Source organism: Protopterus annectens, chromosome 5.part1, assembly GCF_019279795.1.
Source record: "Protopterus annectens isolate FY-2018-M chromosome 5.part1, PAN1.0, whole genome shotgun sequence".
Taxonomy (NCBI): domain Eukaryota; kingdom Metazoa; phylum Chordata; order Ceratodontiformes; family Protopteridae; genus Protopterus; species Protopterus annectens.
The window spans coordinates 669,985,480-670,005,089 of record NC_056736.1 but is presented as its reverse complement, the minus strand read 5'-3'; the positions used below and the strand labels follow the sequence as shown (position 1 = coordinate 670,005,089).

Here is a 19,610-nt window from a genome sequence, read left to right as displayed (position 1 = left end):
CCCACTACCAGGAAATCCTATATGTCCTAATGGAGGAGATTTTCAGTTTGGTACCTTGCTCATAACCAGGACCCATTTTCTGTTGAGATCCCTCTGGTTCTCTCTTATTTTTGTGAATTTTCTGCATGCTGGGTTAGCATATTCTTCTTCCAAAGCTCATCTTTCATCTATTTCTACTTGTTTGCCATTAAATCTTCCTTTGGCCTCTATGTTTAAGGTCAAGCAATTTCTTAAAGGCATTTGTCATATCAGACCTCCCAGGAAGCCTATTCCATCTTCCTGGGACCTTAATTTTTTTCTTGAAAAATTAACCCAAACTCCTTTTGAGCCTAGAGCTTCAGATTCTGTCAGCATTGTACATGAAAGACTGTTCTTTTGGCTCTTACTTCAGCTAAGAGAGTATCTAAACTCCAGGCTCTTTTGGCTGTTCCTCCTTTAATATTTTTTCATAGGGACAGGGTGTCTCCTCGTACTAATCCTTCTTTTATGCCCAAGGTGGTTAATGAATTGTCTCTTAATCAGTCTATTCATTTGTCCTCCATTTTTCCTTCTCTGCGGTCAACGAGTGAGAAGGTTCTTCGCACTTTGGATTTGCATAGGAGGCTAAAGTATGATTTGGATAAAACTAAGGCCATTCACAAATCTGAGCAACTTTATGTTTCCTTTCATCCCAGATCTCTATGTTTGGCTATTTTTAAGCAAACAATTTCTTCACAGATCTCTAAGGCCATTTATTTTTGTTACTCCTTTCATCGGGAAGTACCTTTCTGCCTCTGTAAAGGCACACTCTGCCAGGGCTGTAGCTTCCTCTGGTGCTTTTTTCAAAAGACTGGATGCCACTTCCATCCTTCAGACTGCTAATTGGACCCCTGTCCATACCTTTGCTAAGCATTACAAATTGGATGTTGTTTCCAGAATAAGAGCTGGCATTGCCAGAGCTATTCTGCATGGGTTTCTTTGAGAGTTGTTCTCGGCCTTCCTACTACCAAGTTTCCTGTTGAGCTTTTGTACTCTCCATTTAGTTAAGAATACTGCAGCAGTGATATGGAAGGACATTACAATTGTGTAAAATCTTAACAGTAGATGTCATTCTCTTCACTGTTGCAGTATTTGCTCCCTCCCTCCCTCCTCCCCCCTTCTGTTTTACTCTCTTCCTTTTTTTCTCCTTTCTGGATGCACTTGTTCCTCCTACGTCCTGGGACTGTTGTTCCTCCTGGAGCTATTAATTTCTGAGGTATGTACATGTGCACGTCAGCTTTATCCCCTGCACCTTGAGCAGGGAGCATATTAGTGATGTACAACATCTATAAAATTCTAAGGCTTTGGTATACTGGCTAGACGTTGAGCTACCCATGGCAGGGAATCCCTTTAATTAAGAATACTGCAACAGTGAAGAGAGGGGCATCTATTGTTATGGTAATATTTTACACAACTGTAATTTCTATTAGCATAAGATCATAGGAGGATTTACTAGGCTAACGGCTTAATGGACCTTACAGGCTTAGCCAATATAACCTGATTTTAGCAAGTATATTGCCTCTAGGGAGAAGGGGATGGCATGGATTTGTGCCTGTGCATTGAGTACTTTACAGATTGCCCTTGTCTATAAAGGACAGTAGGCACTACCCCAGGTGTGAATTTGCAATTCCCTATCCATTGATCCAAACTGTGTTTGAAGAGGGCTCTGCTTAATGTGAATAAAAAGCGTGTTTCAAAGAAAGGTCAGTCTGAGACGCATAACTGTCTCTCCAGCATGTTGTGTTTGAGTCATTGACTAAGTTTAGCTCCCTAGATCAGGTGACTCTCGTGCTGTTTGAATTGTGGATGTGTAGCAGCTCCATCAGAGCTGCATTTGTGAATGCCTTGTAGATCAGGGATAGGTCACCCCTTATTAGTCTATAGGAGACAGAATAAAGGGATAGGGCTTTTAGTGTGTCTGTGTAGTTCATGTTGTTTACACCCTGTATTTTCTTTGTGAGGAATCTCTGAGGTTGCTATAGCTGCTTTAAGTGCATAGTAGTCATTTCTGTCTTAGAGCAAAAAGTATGATTCTGCCCTAGATCCATTTCAGTAGTCTTTTTTTTTTTCCATAAACTGCTTTGGCATGTCTTCATTAACAATAAGCTATGGAAGGACACTAAGATCCAGGTTTACATTTCATCTGTCCCTACCCTTCTTTGTGCACATGAAACATGTGAGACTTGGACAATAGTAATTTGCCTTTGGGATTGTGATGTGACGTGAAAATTGCTATTTTTTGAACGGTCAGTTTAGGAAGTATTTTACAGTTTTTCACTTTGCATGATTTTTGCCTGTGCCTGAATCGTGTTTCTGAAGATTTCATCTTGGATTGGCACTTTTACGCAGTCACCAGGCTTTTAAATAAGGAAATCAGTTTGAGGGTATAACACCGATGAGTCATTTTTTCATCTTCCTGTTCCAGGTGGCAGCCAGCAATGTTGATTTGCATTTCTGAAGTTTTTTTTTGTGGTTTAGTTATGCCATGTAGGAAAATGACATTTATTTTGTGCCACTTGCTGTCGGATTGCATTTCTTAATATAGTTGTAATATGAAAGAAAATAATATGAAATATATTCACTGACAAACTGCAAGGGTAGGAGACAGGGTTGCCAGACGTCCCTATTTGGGCAGGACTGTCCCGAGATCAGCAGCCTGATCCCGAGTCCCGCCCTACCAGTTTAAATCCCGGGCAGCCTCCGCTTTTTTTTTTTTTTTTTTGATTGGCCCGTATACCGGCCAATCAAAAATCGCTAAACACGGAGCTTCTTGTGTTTAATGTGGAAGTTCAGCATTAAACGAAGCTCTGTGTTTAGCGATTTTTGATTGGCCCGTATCATACGGGCCAATCAAAACATCGCAAAACAGAGCTACTTCTGTTTAATGCGGAACTGCGATGTTCCGCATTAAACAGAAGTATTTCCATGTTTCGCGATTTTTAATTGGCCCGTATACCGGTATACGGGCCAATCAAAACATCGCAAAACAGAGCTACTTCTGTTTAATGCGGAACATCGCAGTTCTGCATTAAACAGAAGTAGCTCCGTGTTTAGCGGTTTTTGATTGACCCGTATACCGGTATATGGGCCCATCAAAACGGAGCTACTTCTGTGTAATGTGGAACTGCGATGTTTCGTATTAAAGACGTGGAAGACCCTTTTTTTTTTTTTGTTTAGTCTTTACTTTGTCCCTACCTGGCCAGTCGGAAATCTGGCAACCCTGGTAGGAGAGCATAAGTGGTGGTATCTTTCACTGTAGAAAGATCTTTGGAAGGGGATGCCAGAAAAATATGTATGAGTCCTTGATATTTTTCTCTTACATCCTGTCCATCATTCTCCTTCTCGTACAGCTATACCTCTCAATCTGCAGACAATGAAAATAAGAGCAAAGAGCCTTGAAATGTCGATACATTCAGCGAAAAATCTGGATATCTGATTAGCATAAAATGTGAATGCCAGATAGCACACAACTCATCTCATTTCCAGTAGGAGTGTGGGATACTGCCCACAAACACACATTTGTAAAACAGAGAGACAAAAGTGATGAAAAAATATAAGCATATTTTCAGAGAGACTGTGTAAAATCTGTAGACATGAGTGAACTGCATTACAGAATTCTGCCACAGAGGGTCATTTATTTTTGCCCCTTAAGAAGGGAGCTGGAAGGTGCGTGTCCTGTTTCATTTTTAGTGCCACTAGTAATTTGGTCACGTAGTGTAGTTTTCTGTGCACTAGTCAGCTTTAGAAATCATATGTATGATTAATAGCACAGCCATGAGCATTACTCATGCCATTATCTTCCATCACAAGACCTGCATTTATACATACAGGGAGGAGGCCACTGTTTTTTTTTGCAGTATCTACCAAGGAGTTGAGACAGATAAGGTGGAATTTGCTATTAAATTTGCTTCTCCACGTAGGTTTACTTATTTTGGGAAGTGTACTGACAGCTATTATTTTCTGTATATTGCAATATTATGGCATAAGTATTCAGATTACTAGTATGTATTTCTTTTTCTAATAGGGTTTACATTCGCCAAATGTGGGCATTCAACCTTTAATTCATTTTGGCTTACCTTCTCTGCCTTATCCTGGAGAATTTTTTTCGGTAACAGTGAAGCATATTGAAACACCTAATGAGGTATTTATTTTATATATCCTATGCTGCTGTTAGTAATTGATCCTGATACCAGGGGAGTTTCTTGATGGGTTTTGGTTGTTTATAACTTGTCTACCATTTTTAATGTTTTATTTTTGCAACAAAATCTTGCATTCAGGGATGTCCATGTACTCAGCCAACAAGTGGCACAAATTAATGCACCAGCTAATTTAGCTCACTCATTCACAGAGACTGCCATTTTTTTTTCTGCTCACACATTTTGGATTGAAATCCTAGTTGTTGATTAAATTTTGAATTGCATGGCTAATCATTGTATCCTGTGTGGCTGTCAGTTTACTAGACAAGATCCACACTAGCAATACCTGTACTATCTTGGAGAAGTGCTCAATGAGGATAATTGCCAAATGTGGCAGATAACTACCCTGTTCTTGAAGTCAAAGGCAGGAAGAATTGCTAGCCCACCTCACAAAGAAGAAACCTGTTGATAGCTTTTCATGTTGGGAGGGTCCTCTTTGTATTCCCATTACTTTTTTGAATCATTGCCACAAGAACAAGCACTCGGTAGTCAGGTCCTGGATTTTACCTCCTTGAGGTGAGTCCAGTGTTTAGCTGGCAACTTGAATCCTTCAGATGGTAAGCTTTTTTACCTTTATACCTGAAGTCGGTCAGAGATGTGGCTCTGTATGTGCTTTTGGCTGCCACTCTGGGGGGGTGTATCTCAAGTTTCCTGAACCGACATGGTCTGGATCCACTGGAGATCATCAGTGAGTGGTTAATTCTCTTGCTGGAGATTAGTTCCTTGAGTTATCTGAGCATGAATGTGCAGTACTTTGAACTAAGGGCTACTCTCCTGGGACCTGCCCACACAGGATCATGTGAGCCAGCAAAGTCCCACCTGGTCAGCCTGTGTTGGTGCTTGTACCTGAAGGTTGGTTTTAAAGCATTTGTTTTGATTTTCTATAGGAGCTTGAGGCATGCATGCAGGGTTGCACTATTAGGGAATTTGGCCTGAAACCTTCAATAGCAGTGTTGCATAATGCTCCTTATGCTGTATTGTCTTTTGTAAGAGTGCAGTCTAACACCAGTTTTTGTTGCCTACCCCACACCTGGCACTGTTCTGTAATATAATCATCCTTGTACAAGCTCACACTATTGTGTAGTGTGATTCTGGATCTCCCTTGCCTGCCCAGTCCTTTAGAAATCAGAGAATCTTTACTGACTCTGAGTCTGAGACGCACAGTGGAAATAGGACCGTTTTGTCTGATCCCATCTAGATGTCCCCTGCTTAACTGATGTCTTCAGGTTAATGAAGTAATTTATGTTGACCAGTTAACACTTTTCGTCCCCCAAAAGCAAACAGCAGAATTTGGGGGGAAACTGGAGAACCTGGGGTTATCTTTTCCTTGGAAACTGTCATTAGGCATATTATCACAGCAGACTGGAGGCACCCTGGTTCTTTCCAGTTAAACCTAAAATAGGCTATTTGAGTAGCCATATCAAGTAGTCAAGCATCCCACTGCTGACATCCATGTGATAATTTTGGTTGAGCCTAAGTCATAAATATTGCTAAATTTTGCCACCAGAAAAAAACTAGGCCAAATCTTTAAGCATATGAGTTATTTTGCTGCACAGGGGCTTGCATTGTTCAACTGTTCATCTAATATCTCTAGTCCAACATAGAGGAAGATACTAGCTATACTTGGAGATGTTTCCGGGCCTGGGCTAAAGGAAAAGTCCCACAGTCTCCATGGTGAATCAGTTTTGGTAATTTGGTTTTATTTACTGTTGATGTGGTATCTCTTTTTACTTGCATACCGCAGGATGTGGGTGTAGAGTATGTTACATGTTTTTTTTTTGCAAACACACTGATTTAAGTAATAACAATATTACAACTTATATGTGTTTGTTGGACATTTTATTAGAAAATGCATTTTTTTATGTTTAATGGAAACTTCTTTAAACAATTGAAAGGAGTTTCTATGGGTGTTACTGTAGGGCCCACATATGCTAACCTTGTTCTAGGTTAGTGGGATTTTTAAGTTTTACCAAACATTCCATTTTTTGGAAATATTCTTTTTTACACAAGGTTTGCAGATGACTTGTTTTTATTGCTAGGGCTGATGATTTTCACGTGCAAGATTTTGTAGAGGCTTTAAGTTAGAGTACCCCTTTTTTAAAGTTTCCAAACAAGGTAGGCAACACCAAAAAGCGAAATAAAGATGGTTTACCTCACCGTCCCAGCTAGCTCTGAAAATCAGCGTGCAGGCTATACTCGAATAAGGCGAAAAATAATATAGCTTCTCAAAAATATTTTTAACTGTTTACTGAAGCTTACAGAAAGCTTACAAATAAAAGAAGTTGTAAAATTCAAATTGCAATACTGCTGTTAAGCGCTTTTATTTGCTAACCGCAAACTTCTTCAGAACAGCTGTTATGTTCAATACACAGACCTTTTAAAATCTTTTTGGCGTCATAACAAGTACTGATTTTCATTTAAAGTACCAGTGCTCATTTGTTGAAAACATAAATGCATAACTCTTTACTCACTACTATATACAATAAATACAGCCATATATAACATATTTAAAATGACTAATGTAGTTAAAATACTATAAAATAGGAATGTATATAATTCATACTAATAATATACCTAAAACACACCCTAAGAAGAAATTCATGTGATTAAAACATTATATATACACAAACCTAATCAACTCATACAGCATATGAATTTTAAGGTATCAACGCAACATTAAAAAAGGTTTTATAGAAATATATTCGTTGATACCTGGGTCTTTTGCTGCATCTGTTAAAACTTGCCAGATGCTTTCTTTTTTACTTAATATAGCTTTCACATTACATACCTACATACATAACAGCTGTTCTGAAGAAGTTTGCGGTAAGCAAATGAAAGCGCTTAGCAGTATTGCAATTTGAATTTTACAAATTCTTTTATTTGTAAGCTTTCTGTAAGCTTCAATAAACAGTTAAAAATATTTTTGAGGAACTATATTGTTTTTCGCCTTATTCGAGTATAGCTTGCATGCTGATTCTCAGAGCTAGCTGGGACGGTGAGGTAAACCGTCTTTATTTCGCTTTTTGGTGTTGCCTACCTTGTTCGGAAGATTTACGTTGTTGGTTTAGCTATGGAGAAGTCTAGCAAGGCAGTAGATACTACATTGAATAAGGAAGAGTTTGCCTGTTTAAAATCGGAGGTCCGATCATTACGTGAGGAAGTAGCTCGACTGGGTGAAGCAGTTGGACTGCTACATGCAGGCGGAACGAACAGAAAGGAAATACGCAATGCTCATGATCCTTTGAGTTTAGATTCTAAGAGTTACACAGCAGACTATATCTAATGGTCAAGGAGAACCCGGTATGCTTGGCCAGGGACTATTACACAATTTGGCTAACACGAGTCAAGATAACGCAAATGTCAGTGTGACTTCAGAGAAAGAATTTACATTTGATTTTTCATTATTTCAGCAGGATGATGACAGCGAGCGTTTAGGAGCTCGCCCTAAATGACAGTTACCAGCTAAGACATATGCTGCTACGACTAAAACTAATAACTATTTATCTAAAGGTACTGTAAACAAATCATTAAGTCCAAGATGTATAAATGAACGTATTAATATGAGTGACAATGGTCAAATTAAATTGGATAACTTCTTAACTAGTAATATTGAATTTAAAATGACAGAAAAGAGTGGAATTACATATGTGCCCAATATGAAAGAAAAAAAGTTTATGAATTGCACCTTGAAGGAAATGATTTTTGAATTGGGTAATTTGTTGCAGGTAGTAAAAACAATTAAAGTTGATAATGCTTATTTAACCAAATGCATATCTTTGGAAATAGTACCGATGGGATTAAGATTTTTTAAGGTACCCATGGACATTAATTTAGATTCTGACACAAAGAAGGAATTTAATGTTTTATTTATTTCATTTGGTATAAGTTATATGAAAGCATTGGTTAAAAAGAATTATGAGAAACTTAGTAGAACAGTGTTAGAAATAGAAAAACTGAACAATAATATAGTGTCAGACCTATTGTTTGAACAATGGCGTACTTTGTATGATAAACAATTTAAGTATGCTGAGACTACAGCTGATAAATTATTTAAAAGGAAGTATAAGAAATTAAATAGAGACATTATACAATATAAAGAGAATAAAGCATATAAATGGAATATAGAGCGAAGTATAAACAGGTATAACAAATGGGATGAACATGGTGTAACACAAGAGGATGAGTAGGTGAATTTTCAAGGGGGTCAATATTATGCCCCGGTGAAAAAACAAAAGTATTGGGTGAATCGACACAAAAAGTATTAGAGAGTAGGAATGAATCTTTAACATCAATTATTTGTGATGACAGCATAGGCAATGGTGAACGTACAAGTCCTTTAACTAAAACAGTAACAGAAGAGGAACAAAATATTCTACATCATGTAAAGGATTTAACAGTATATAACTATACTAGTTACTGTATTAAGGAAGAACTTGACACTTTTTATAAAAGGTATGAAATATATACCTACTACTAAATTTAATTTAGCAGACACTATTGTGGATATCAAATTGTATTGTAGAAAATTAAATTTAAGCTCGTTATTCAATAAAAATGATACAAATGAAGTTCAATTGAATGAGAATGTTAAGCTTAAGAAAAAGAGCACATTTATACCACCATCGAACAAAATGGTAGAGAATTTTGAAAATAATATTTGTTCTGGTATTTATCAGTATAATAGAGATATTAGAAGACAACAGTTCATAGATAATTTAACAATAAAAGAAAGGGAATGTTTAGTAGATCTAATGAACAATAGAAGTATTCGAATAATGAAACCAGATGAGGGAGGAGGAATTGTGCTTTACAATGCAATTGATTATGTTAATGAGATTCAAAAGATATTGATTGATACAGGAAATTATGAAATTACATGAATTAATGAAATAAACATTAGTTGCAGGAAAATTGATTTAGCCTTAGATGAGTATTTATTGGATCGTAGAATAACTGAAGAAGTATATAAATTTATGAAGATCGAATTTCCCACTCTGGCAACCATAATAGGCATAAAGATATTATTAGACCTCCTTTTCGTCCCATAATATCTGGAAGTAAGTCTAAAACTTTCAATATAGGAGTAGTGATAGATCATTGGGTCAAACCTATATATAAGAATATAGAGCATCTTATTAAAGATTCATGGGTATTCCTGTCACAACTTACATCAGATAAATGGGAGGAGAAGTTAACGTATATAACCATAGATGTGGTTGACCTATTCTCATGTATCCCCAAAGAACAAGGACTGGACTATTTTTGTAACAGTCTTAGAAAATACTCAAATTTGGGATGGGATAGAATTAACTTAATAATGGATATGATGGAAATAGTGTTAAATAACAATTTTATATATTATGAGGGCGAATACTAAGTAGAGGAGTGGCAATGGGTGCATCATGCGCCCCAGTATTTGCAAATATGGTTATGCTAGAGTGAGAAAACACCTATTTACTTAAATGTAAATATTATCAATATATTTCTTATTATACGAGGTACCAGGACGATATGTTTATTTTATGGAGGGGACCACTGAATATGACTGATGATTTCCTTGAATATTTGAATAATACAAGTGATTTTTTGAAATTCACTCATAGTGTTAGTCAAGAGGGAATATCCTATTTAGACACTTATATAAGACATACTGAACATGGTTTTCAGTCTGAGATTTTTAGAAAGAAAACATTTTCAAATGGGTACATGGAGTATTCTAGTCAACATCCTAGACACGTTTTAAAAAATATTTATAAAGGGCAATGTATTCGAGTAGCTAGAATGTCGTCAAATTATGAAATTATGACCAACGAAATAGAACTTATTAAATCTATGTTCCTTAATAGAGGTTATCCGGAAGCTTTATTAAATGACATTTCTACATTTGTTATAAAAGAATGGGGTAAAAAATATGTCCCTATATTAGGAATAGGACAGGATATAGATCTGAAGTGTACTAAAACCCAGGATGATGTAATAACTGGTAGAGTATGTATTTTAATATATTCCCCTCATGTGAATGAAATTGCAGCAATTATAAATAGATATTGGAAGAATTTTACAATTGCTGACAAAATTAAACAAGTTGTGGGTGAAAAAACAAAATTCATATTTAAGATGGGCATGAATATTAAGAGATTGTTACAATTAGGAACAAAAGAAAGAGTTAGTTAGAAAGGTGAATAGAGCAACTACCAAATGTGGAATGTGGAATCAATGTTATTTAATTAATGAAAGTGAAGGTATTAAATTGCAAAATGTAAATAGGACATGTATCATATTTAAGAAAGGAAATTGTAATTCTAAGAATATTATTTATTTAGCTGCATGTTCGTCATGCCCCGCCTATTATATTTGCAAAACTGAGAGGCATTCTAAAAAGATCATGTATACAGAATTCGGGTACATGATACAAAAAATGCCTTATATAGACATATAGAAAAGAATGGTATTCATCATAAGGTCAGTTTTGCCATTATAGACCAAGTTTTATTAGATAATAGGGGAGGGAATGTGAAAGCTATATTAAGTAAAAAAGAAAGCATCTGGCAAGTTTTAACAGATGCAGCAAAAGACCCAGGTATCAACGAATATATTTCTATAAAACCTTTTATAATGTTGCGTTGATGCCTTAAAATTCATATGTTGTATGAGTTGATTAGGTTTGTGTATATATAATGTTTTAAACACATGAATTTCTTCTTAGGGTGTGTTTTAGGTATATTACTAGTATGAATTATATACATTCCTATTTTATAGTATTTTAACTACATTAGTCATTTTAAATATGTTATATATGGCTGTATTTATTGTATATAGTAGTGAGTAAAGAGTTATGCATTTATGTTTTCACCAAATGAGCACTGGTACTTTAAATGAAAATCAGTACTTGTTATGGTGCCAAGAAGATTTTAAAAGGTCTGTGTATTGAACATAACAGCTGTTCTGAAGAAGTTTGCGGTTAGCAAATGGAAGCGCTTAACCAGCAGTATTGCAATTTGAATTTTACAAATTCTTTTATGTGTAAGCTTTCTGTAAGCTTCAATAAACAGTTAAAAATATTTTTGAGGAGCTAAATTGTTTTTCGCCTTATTCGAGTATAGCCTGCACGCTGATTCTCAGAGCTAGCTGGGACGGTGAGGTAAACCGTCTTTATTTCGCTTTTTTAAAGTTTGTTATATGGGACATAGGTCTTAAGGTGGCATTTCTAGATGTTAACATCATGTGGGATTCCCACAATGGAAGGTTCCTTAGTACTATTCATAGGAAGGTTACCTTTTGTAATAGTTATACACACTTCAAAAGTGGACATCCAAATTTTATTAAAAAGAATGTCCCTAGAGGACAGTTCATCAGAGCATCTTGTATGACTGTGGATGATTCTGCCTTTTTGTGTGCATGACAATTTATTAAGGGTCTTTTTATAGCTAGGGGTTACTCTGAAGATTTATTGTGTAAAGCAGCTGATGAGGTCATCAGCAGAAGGTATGTGGATTTTCCTCCAATTTTAACGCATGGGTTCCATAAGAAAGCGAGAGCATCAGGACAATTAATTAATGCTAACAACTATATGTTGGATGGTCCAAGATATGGCTTGGAGATGAGTGTAAATAGTTATACCATACATAGCATCATTTGTGATAATTGAAAGGTTTTTTTCAGGTAATCCAGATGTTGCTAAAATATTAGGGGACACTCTTTTTTTTTTGTTTATAAAAATAATTTTAGTATAAAACAATTTTTGGAGTCTAACAGAAATTTTTGTCATGTCAGGCACCATGTTGGAAGTGGTGGGAGAATGTACAAATGTTCAGGCTGTAGGGCCTTTAGGTTTATTTGTGAGGGTCCCCTCATTTCCTTAGTTTATATGGAGAGAACTTTCAGGGTCTCTGGCAGGGTAGATTGTAACACTGTAGGTAGGTATTGTTTATATTGCTTCATGTTCAACTTGTCATGCTTTTTATGTAGGAATGTCTAGCAGGAGTTTAAGAAAAAGGATTTTGGAACATGAATATGCTATTAGAACAAAAAATTCTAATAATGCTTTGTTTAAACGTTCTATTGTTTGTGTTAATTGGAAAAAGTTTACTTTTTCTGTGCTAGAAGTGGTCAAGCAGGATATAAGGGGAGGCAATTTCAAAAACTTGGTTGCCCAGAGGGAGGCCGAGTGGCAATTCAGGCTGACCTCCTATATTTATCTGGGTCTCAGTGATGCTGTGAACATAAAGTGTTTTTTAAAAAATAGGAAAGTGACTATAAATAGGTATTAGTTTTAGTCTTCAATAGTGTGTTATGTGTTTAGAAAGTTTTTTTTGTGTTTTTATAAGGGGTATTTTATTCTGTACATCTCTTATTCAAGTATTTAATTATGATGTAATCATTTTTAATCAATGAGAAATTTTGATTGGTTAGTGTTAATGGTTTATATTTAAATGTTAACTGATAGGTCTTTGTTTTGTTTCTGAAGAAGTCTGTTAGACAAACAGTGAACATTAAACTGTGACTACGCTAAAAACTTAGAATTTGGTGTCCTCGTGCTTTTTGGGTACTTTTTGTTTCAAAATATGCACAGTCGCTGCAAAAGTAAAAGTCATCTAAATAATTCCACATTAAAGAGATCTGTAATTAATGAAGAGGTTGCTGCTAGCAAACAACTTTATATTTCATTGTTTCATCTACAAATAAAGTGCCTGTTGCCCTGGAGGAATAAATTGCCTATGTTACATTAAAAAAATGATAAGTTAGTAATATTGCAATAAGGAATGGATGGCAAACTGATAGCTTCATAGTTACTAGGTATCTCTGCCAAATAGGACATTCTAAGGACTGCAGCATCCACCCCCTTTAAAAGTACAGCACAGTACAGTGTCAGCAATCCATCTACAGAATGTGGGAGTAGATCCCACAGCCTTCTGGATCAGAAGCAAGTATTCTACCTGTTGTGCTAACACCACAAACAGACTTGGCATAAGCAGCACTAAACTTCTTTCCCCCTGAAGAACTATACAGCACTAGAAGTCTGGAAAAAGCCAAAAAATATTTTTTTTTTGGGGGGGGGGGGGCAGAGGCCCAAAAAACAGGGACACATTGTAAGCATTGCTTGCATAATATTGGAAAGTTGCCAGAATAAGATGTTTTCCGTTACCATGCCTTTCCTGAAAGATAGGAAGACAAGGTAGGAAGACTGAAACTTAGATGGCCATCATATTTAGTGAATTCACTTCTCACTGATTTGCTAAAAAACACAAATTTTAAGAGGAACAGACCAAAAGTTATGAGCCCAACATTCCAGACATTAAATCACAAGTGGTGGTATGGGTAGGGAATTCAGGCTCTTGCTCCTTGTACCTGAGTAACCCCAACCACCAGTTATACTTAACTGGGGCATTTTACAAGCGCACACACACACACACACACACACACACACACACACACACACACACACACACACACACACACACCCTTAATGACTGCAGTAATAAGACATCCATCTAGAATAGATTTCCATTGTACAGCTATGGGATTTCAACTTAACTATGGCTTAAAATAGATTTATACACACACACACATGCTTAATGGCAACAATAAGATAGATTTCCGTTATATTTGTTCACACACAGCTAAATGATTTCCATTCTTCTGTTCACTCACAGCTTAAATAGATTTCCAGACTTAAAATAGATTTACGCACACAGCTTAAATTGATTTCAGCTATGGAACACACTGCTTAAAATGATTTCAGATATAAACTGCTGCTTAAATAGGTTTCAATTACGGACTACGGATTGGGTATGGCTGCAATAAGATTTCTGTGTATCAGCTTCCATTCACACACACACACACACTAATAGATTTCTGTAAATGGAGCGGACTGGCAGCCATGCACACACACAAAGAAGTGGACTGCAGGAATAATCTGGCAATACAGGCTGCATACACATATTCTCTTTTTTCTTACCGGGATGCCCTGCTGCATGTAGTCAGGTGCTGGGCAGGCACAGCAAAACTTTTAAATTGTTGCACTGCTGCTGTATTCCCTCCAAAACGGTTCACAATGAAGCTGATGTCATTCATGCATGCCCCCTGTAGGCTGGTGATGCATGGTGACGTCAGCCAGAAATTTAAATTTGTATTAAAAAATAAACAAATAAAATCGGAACTTAAAGGGGCCACTTCGGAATTCGTGGCATCCCATTATTTTGCCCTCAGAACTGGTAAATACCGAGGAATTTCGTTTGGTTGAGAGGTATGTCTACTTCAGAGACAGGACTGATAGCCACAGACAGCAGTCTTCTCAGCATCTACCCAACACTCCCAAGCTCAGATTCCTCCCCTCACTCCCATAATGGTTTGCAATAGATTTCCCCTTCAGATCTTTTTTTTGCCTCAGCAGAACCTCCAGGATGCTTCAAGGCTTGCACTTCTGAAGATTTGCACAATTTAATGTGTTTCTTGTTGTCAAGTTTGATTGGACTTGCAGGTCAAAGGAATCTGTTTCTTCATTTTTTTAGACAGAGCAGGATTGTCAGTGCTTTTACTTTATTTTTAGAGCAAAATTGCTAGTGTTTTTTTTTTTTATTTCAGATTAGTTAAATCCTTCATGTCTGGTACCACTTAAGCAGCCATTTAACTAAGGCATGCATTTGTCAGGTTTATTTCCTAAGCATTTTTTGGTCAGATGGTTGCTAAATTTAGAATTCTCTAGTTGGGTTAATATTACATCTACAGAAAAAGTTAAAGAAAAGGTATCATTCAGTGATGCCCCATACAGTATCTTTTCTTGTCAGGACCCAAATGAAGGCAAGGTTGAAAGAGTGAGCAAGAAGGGAAAATGCAAACTGCTGTTGGAGTAAAGTTCTCTCCATACCTCAGAGCTAATTTTCTAGGAGCCAGAGCTGTGTGTGTAGCCTACGGTTAAAACAAAACAACAAAAGACTACAGCAGTATTTGAGCAGTGACTAGATAGAAATCAGTGCAGACCAAGGATTTTCCAAAATGGACATCTTCCTGGTCACAGAGATGAGCTGCAGTAACAGGCAGTTTATAGACCTTCCACTGAGGACCTGCTGCACAATCTCTGAGGTCTTGTCAGACTCTTCTACTTTGCAGGTTTTCAGAGTTCAGTTTCAGTATGTCTCCTTGTGGAGAATGCCATCATACAGAATAGATGGATCAGAGCTGTAGAGTACCCAGAGGCTGCAGCATTTTCTTTATATCTCCATCTAAGGCTTTTGCTACACCCCCTTCCCAATATTCCACCTCTTCAGGAGATAGCGGTCAAGATAGACGTTGCAAGCCTCTTATAGGAAAAAAGTCAATCAGGAGGTTTCAACAGACCAAAGTGGGTGTGGTGTGTATTCAAGATTCACTTTCCCTCAGAATATGCTAAGTACAACAGGCCCAGCACAATTCAAAAACCTGCTAAAGACCCATCTAAACCACAAGTAGTTATGCTCTTGCTCCTCAACAGGGTGAACTTATTTGTTCTCTGCCCACCCTCAAACTCTTCTCCCACTTACTGCTTTGATAGTTATATAACTTTCGATAAAATTTTATATGTTGTTCTATGCAACTAGAAGAACATTAGTGAATAGGGTTCCTTTGTATAACATACCTCCTTTATTTTCTGCATAATTTTTATATTCTGTAAAAATTTCTCTATAATTTTTACATTCTGTAAAATTTTTTTCTGATTTTTATTGTTTTGTGCCACTATACTGTGTACTTTTATGTGGAGCTTTTCTCCCAGGGACTCTGCTGAAAATGGGCAACTAGCCCAGTCAGACTTCCCAGGTAAACAAATGATGTTAAGTTGTCAATCTCGCCTTCATTCTTGCTGGATGGGTTCGGAGCCGATCCTTGGCTCCGACTCGGCCACTTACTAAAGCTCGAGAGCTTATTTTACCGGCTCGAGGCAACCCTATATCCCATGATGCTAGGCGATAACTCCCCAGATCTCATTTGCCGCTTTTGCTTGCGAGGTGCGTTTTTTTTACCGACTCCTGGTAAGTCTTTATATATATATACTGTTCAGTCACCCTTTTGAGTTAATTTTTCACCTAGTTGTTTCTTTTCAATAGTTAGCAACTACCTTTAACTCTATTACTGTTTTATACCTTCCCTTTTTATCCCTTATATCCCTCCCCCTCCACTCTTAGGTTAGGCCTTAAGCCTGCCCCTTTCCTATTTTTTCTTAGGGATCCTGTGGAGTGTTTGGGTGTGTCAGTATCCCTATTAACATTTTTATTGTTAATTTATAGGTTTTTTTTTTGAGTGTGTGTGTGTTTTTCTCTTAACTTTGTGAACCCTCGACACTGTTATGTCGAAGGAACCAGAGGAAACTAAGGTCTCAGGCTTTAAGAAGTGTGACTCGTGCTGTCAGAAAATGTCTCTGGCAGACGGTCACACTTCTTGTGTTTACTGCCTGGGACTTCTGCACCTGCAGGACTCTTGTTCTGTATGTCATGCATTCAGTCCAAGAGTCCTGCAGGAGCAAACTTATACTGAGGGGCTTGTTAAAGCCCGAGGGCTCCCCGACTAAGTCTGTGTCGGGGACGCCCTCGAAACCAGCAAAACTGTCGGCTCCAAGTACTAAGCCTTCGGCTGCTGGCTCCTTGTCTGTGTCTAGATTGGCTCCGGCTGGAGCCGATCCCTTTGAGTCACAGGTTCCGGTCTCGGCACCACTTGGTGCCGATACCTCTGAGCCCATGCTTTCACTGTCGGCTCCGGCTGGAGCCGACGTGTCCTCGGCTCCATCTAAGAAGAGGTCAAGATCCCCTTCATTGGAGTCCATCCATTCGGCTCCGAGGTCTCCCCTGCTCTCGGAGCGGAGCCTTCGGAGCCGATCTTCTCAGTCGTCCAGACTTTCAGATCACGAACTTGAGAGAGTGGTAAGTAGGCTGTTAAAGTCTCAGGCATTGGCCCAGATGATCTCTAGCCCGTCTCATCAGACGGTAGCTATTAGGACTCCACCTAATTTTCCTCCTTCAGCTCTCCCTCAGAGTTCGGAGCCGTAGCTCCTCGGAGCCGTGACTGTTGTGGCGTCGGAGCCGATACCTCCCCCTTCGGCTCCTTCGTCTTCCGCTCCGATCTCCTCCTTGATACCTTCATTGGACGGATCCGGGCGCCTGATCTCTCTCATCAGCTCCGAGGGGGCGAGTGGCATCGGACCATTGTCCGACCCCATTCTCCCTCTCGGAACGTCGGTGCTGGTGAGCTCGGCCCCGACATCGGCCTCAGAGCCTTTCTTGTCGGTGTGGCCTGGGGTTCCTACCTCTTCGGAGTGGGGGCCCTCTGGCTTTTCTGATAGGGGAGCCTTCGAGGTGATGAGGAGCGTACTAGCCCCAGGGCATAGTCAACGGTCAGCTCCATCAGCTCCTCCCACTACAGTGCCTGCTGATGTCTCTTCCCACTCTCTTGCTCCCGGACCCAGAGATCCAATGCCTCAAGTTTCCCCACTGGGAATTTCTTCCTCTTTCGAGGCTTCTCCTGACCTGTCAGCGGAGCCTCCGCGTAAGAGGACATGTAAGAGGAAGCATGTTGGCTCCCCTGAGTCCATTACATCTGACACAGACTTGGATGAGTCGGAGGGATCCCCAAAGTCCACCTCTGAGGATGTCTCTTTCTCAGACATCCTAGAAATCCTAAAGCAGAGGGGGAACTGCTCTTCCCTTAATCCTTCCGAGGACGAGTCGGTGTTCCTGGAGGCGTTTGGTTCTCGACCCTCCACCTCCTGGGTGTCTCCGCCTTTCGAACCCCTTATGGAAGTAGTGGCTCGGAAGGCGTGGTCAGCCCCGGATTCGGTGGAACCCACCCCTCGGAGGCCATCTAAATTCATCACAGCACCAGTTGACAAGCAATTCCTAACAAAAGGTGTACTGGCGGATGCTATGGTGGTGGCTGCAGCCACCAAGAAGGAACTAGCTGATCCTTCAGTACCTATCCTTCCTCCTAATAAGGATTCTAGGACCATGGATAGGTACGGTAAGCGGATGTTTTCTTCAGCGACCTTTGCCATGCGGTCGCTGAATTACTTGTGTCACTTCACCCGCCTTCAGAGAGATATTCTCAAAGAGTTGGGAGAAGTCTTACAGGATCCATCAGCTGCTGGGTCCCAGGATAAAATAAACTCACAGCTTGGAACCCTGAACTCGATTGTTAACTCCTCCATGCGTCTAATTTCATATGCAGCCGATGGAGCGAGTAGGGCCGCAGGCACAGGAGTGGCCTTAAGGCGTCATGCCTGGATGCGGCTGTGTAATTTCGTGGACCCTTTCAAGGCGTCCTTCACAAATTCCCCTTTTGATGGTTCGGCTTTGTTCGGACCTCAAGTGAAAGACACCTTGACCAGATGCGAACAAGATAGCAAGACTCTTTCTGCCGTAGGAGTCCGTTTCTCCACCCCTTCATGACCATACCCTAAGGGTCAGAAGGGTGGGAAAATGTGGTTCCGCAAATCTCAAGGAGTCACGCCTGACGCAAGAGGTCAGTTCGTCCCCAGAGGCAGAGGGGGTAACAACAACAGATGCCACCCTAGGGGCAGAGGGGGTCCGCAGAACCAGGGTAGCAGGGAGCCTCTCTCTGACAAACCCTTCCAGCATCCCTGAGATGTTGCCCGATTGTCCACCTTCGGAGGCAGTCGGGGGAAGATTGTCACTGTACCCAATAGCCTGGCTTTCCCTTACTCAAGACAGATGGGTACAGTCGATCATATCCGAGGGTTACAAAATTACCTTTATCCAAACCCCAATTCAGCAAAAGGGAACCCTTCCAGACGTTCCACCCGGTCTAAGGGAACTAGCAGTATCAGAAATATCAAAACTGCTAGCAAAAAGAGCCATCCAGCCAGTCCCAGCAGACCAACTAGGATCCGGAATCTACTCAAGGTTCTTTTTGGTACCGAAAAAGATAGGGGACTGGAGACCAATATTAGATCTCAGCAAACTAAACAAGTTTGTAAAGAGAACAAGATTCCGGAAAGTCACGCTACAGACCATTCTGCCCTTTCTGGGCAAGGACAATTGGATGTGCTCCGTGGACCTTCAGGATGCGTTCTATCACATCAAAATTCACAGGCGCACCAGAAGGTTTCTCCGCTTTCGGCTGGGGGCCAGTCACTACCAATTCAGAACCCTGCCCTTTGGTCTCACTACAGCCCCCAGAGTGTTCACCAAATGTATGGCTGCGGTTACGGCTCACCTGAGACGGCAAGGATTCCAGATGTTTCCATATCTAGACGACTGGCTCCTCACTGCCACCACCAGGCATCAACTTCTCCAAGCCAGAGCTTACACCATTCACATTTGCAGAGGGCTAGGAATCTCTATAAATTTCGAAAAGTCTGCCTTGTCGCCTTGTCAGTCTATTACTTTTATAGGCGCCAACTTGAACGCCATA

General features: G+C 39.4%; 1 protein-coding gene across 2 annotated transcripts in view; it reads left to right on the top strand.

Annotated features, from left to right (window-relative positions):
* Nucleotides 1-19,610, top strand: part of RNF17 (ring finger protein 17) — a 3,936,714-nt gene that overhangs the window by 3,203,781 nt on the left and 713,323 nt on the right. For both annotated transcript variants that reach the window (XM_044073290.1, XM_044073289.1), the window contains one exon: nucleotides 4,043-4,159. In XM_044073290.1, coding sequence (XP_043929225.1) covers nucleotides 4,043-4,159 — 117 coding nt within the window. The remainder of the gene's footprint in view (nucleotides 1-4,042; nucleotides 4,160-19,610) is intronic.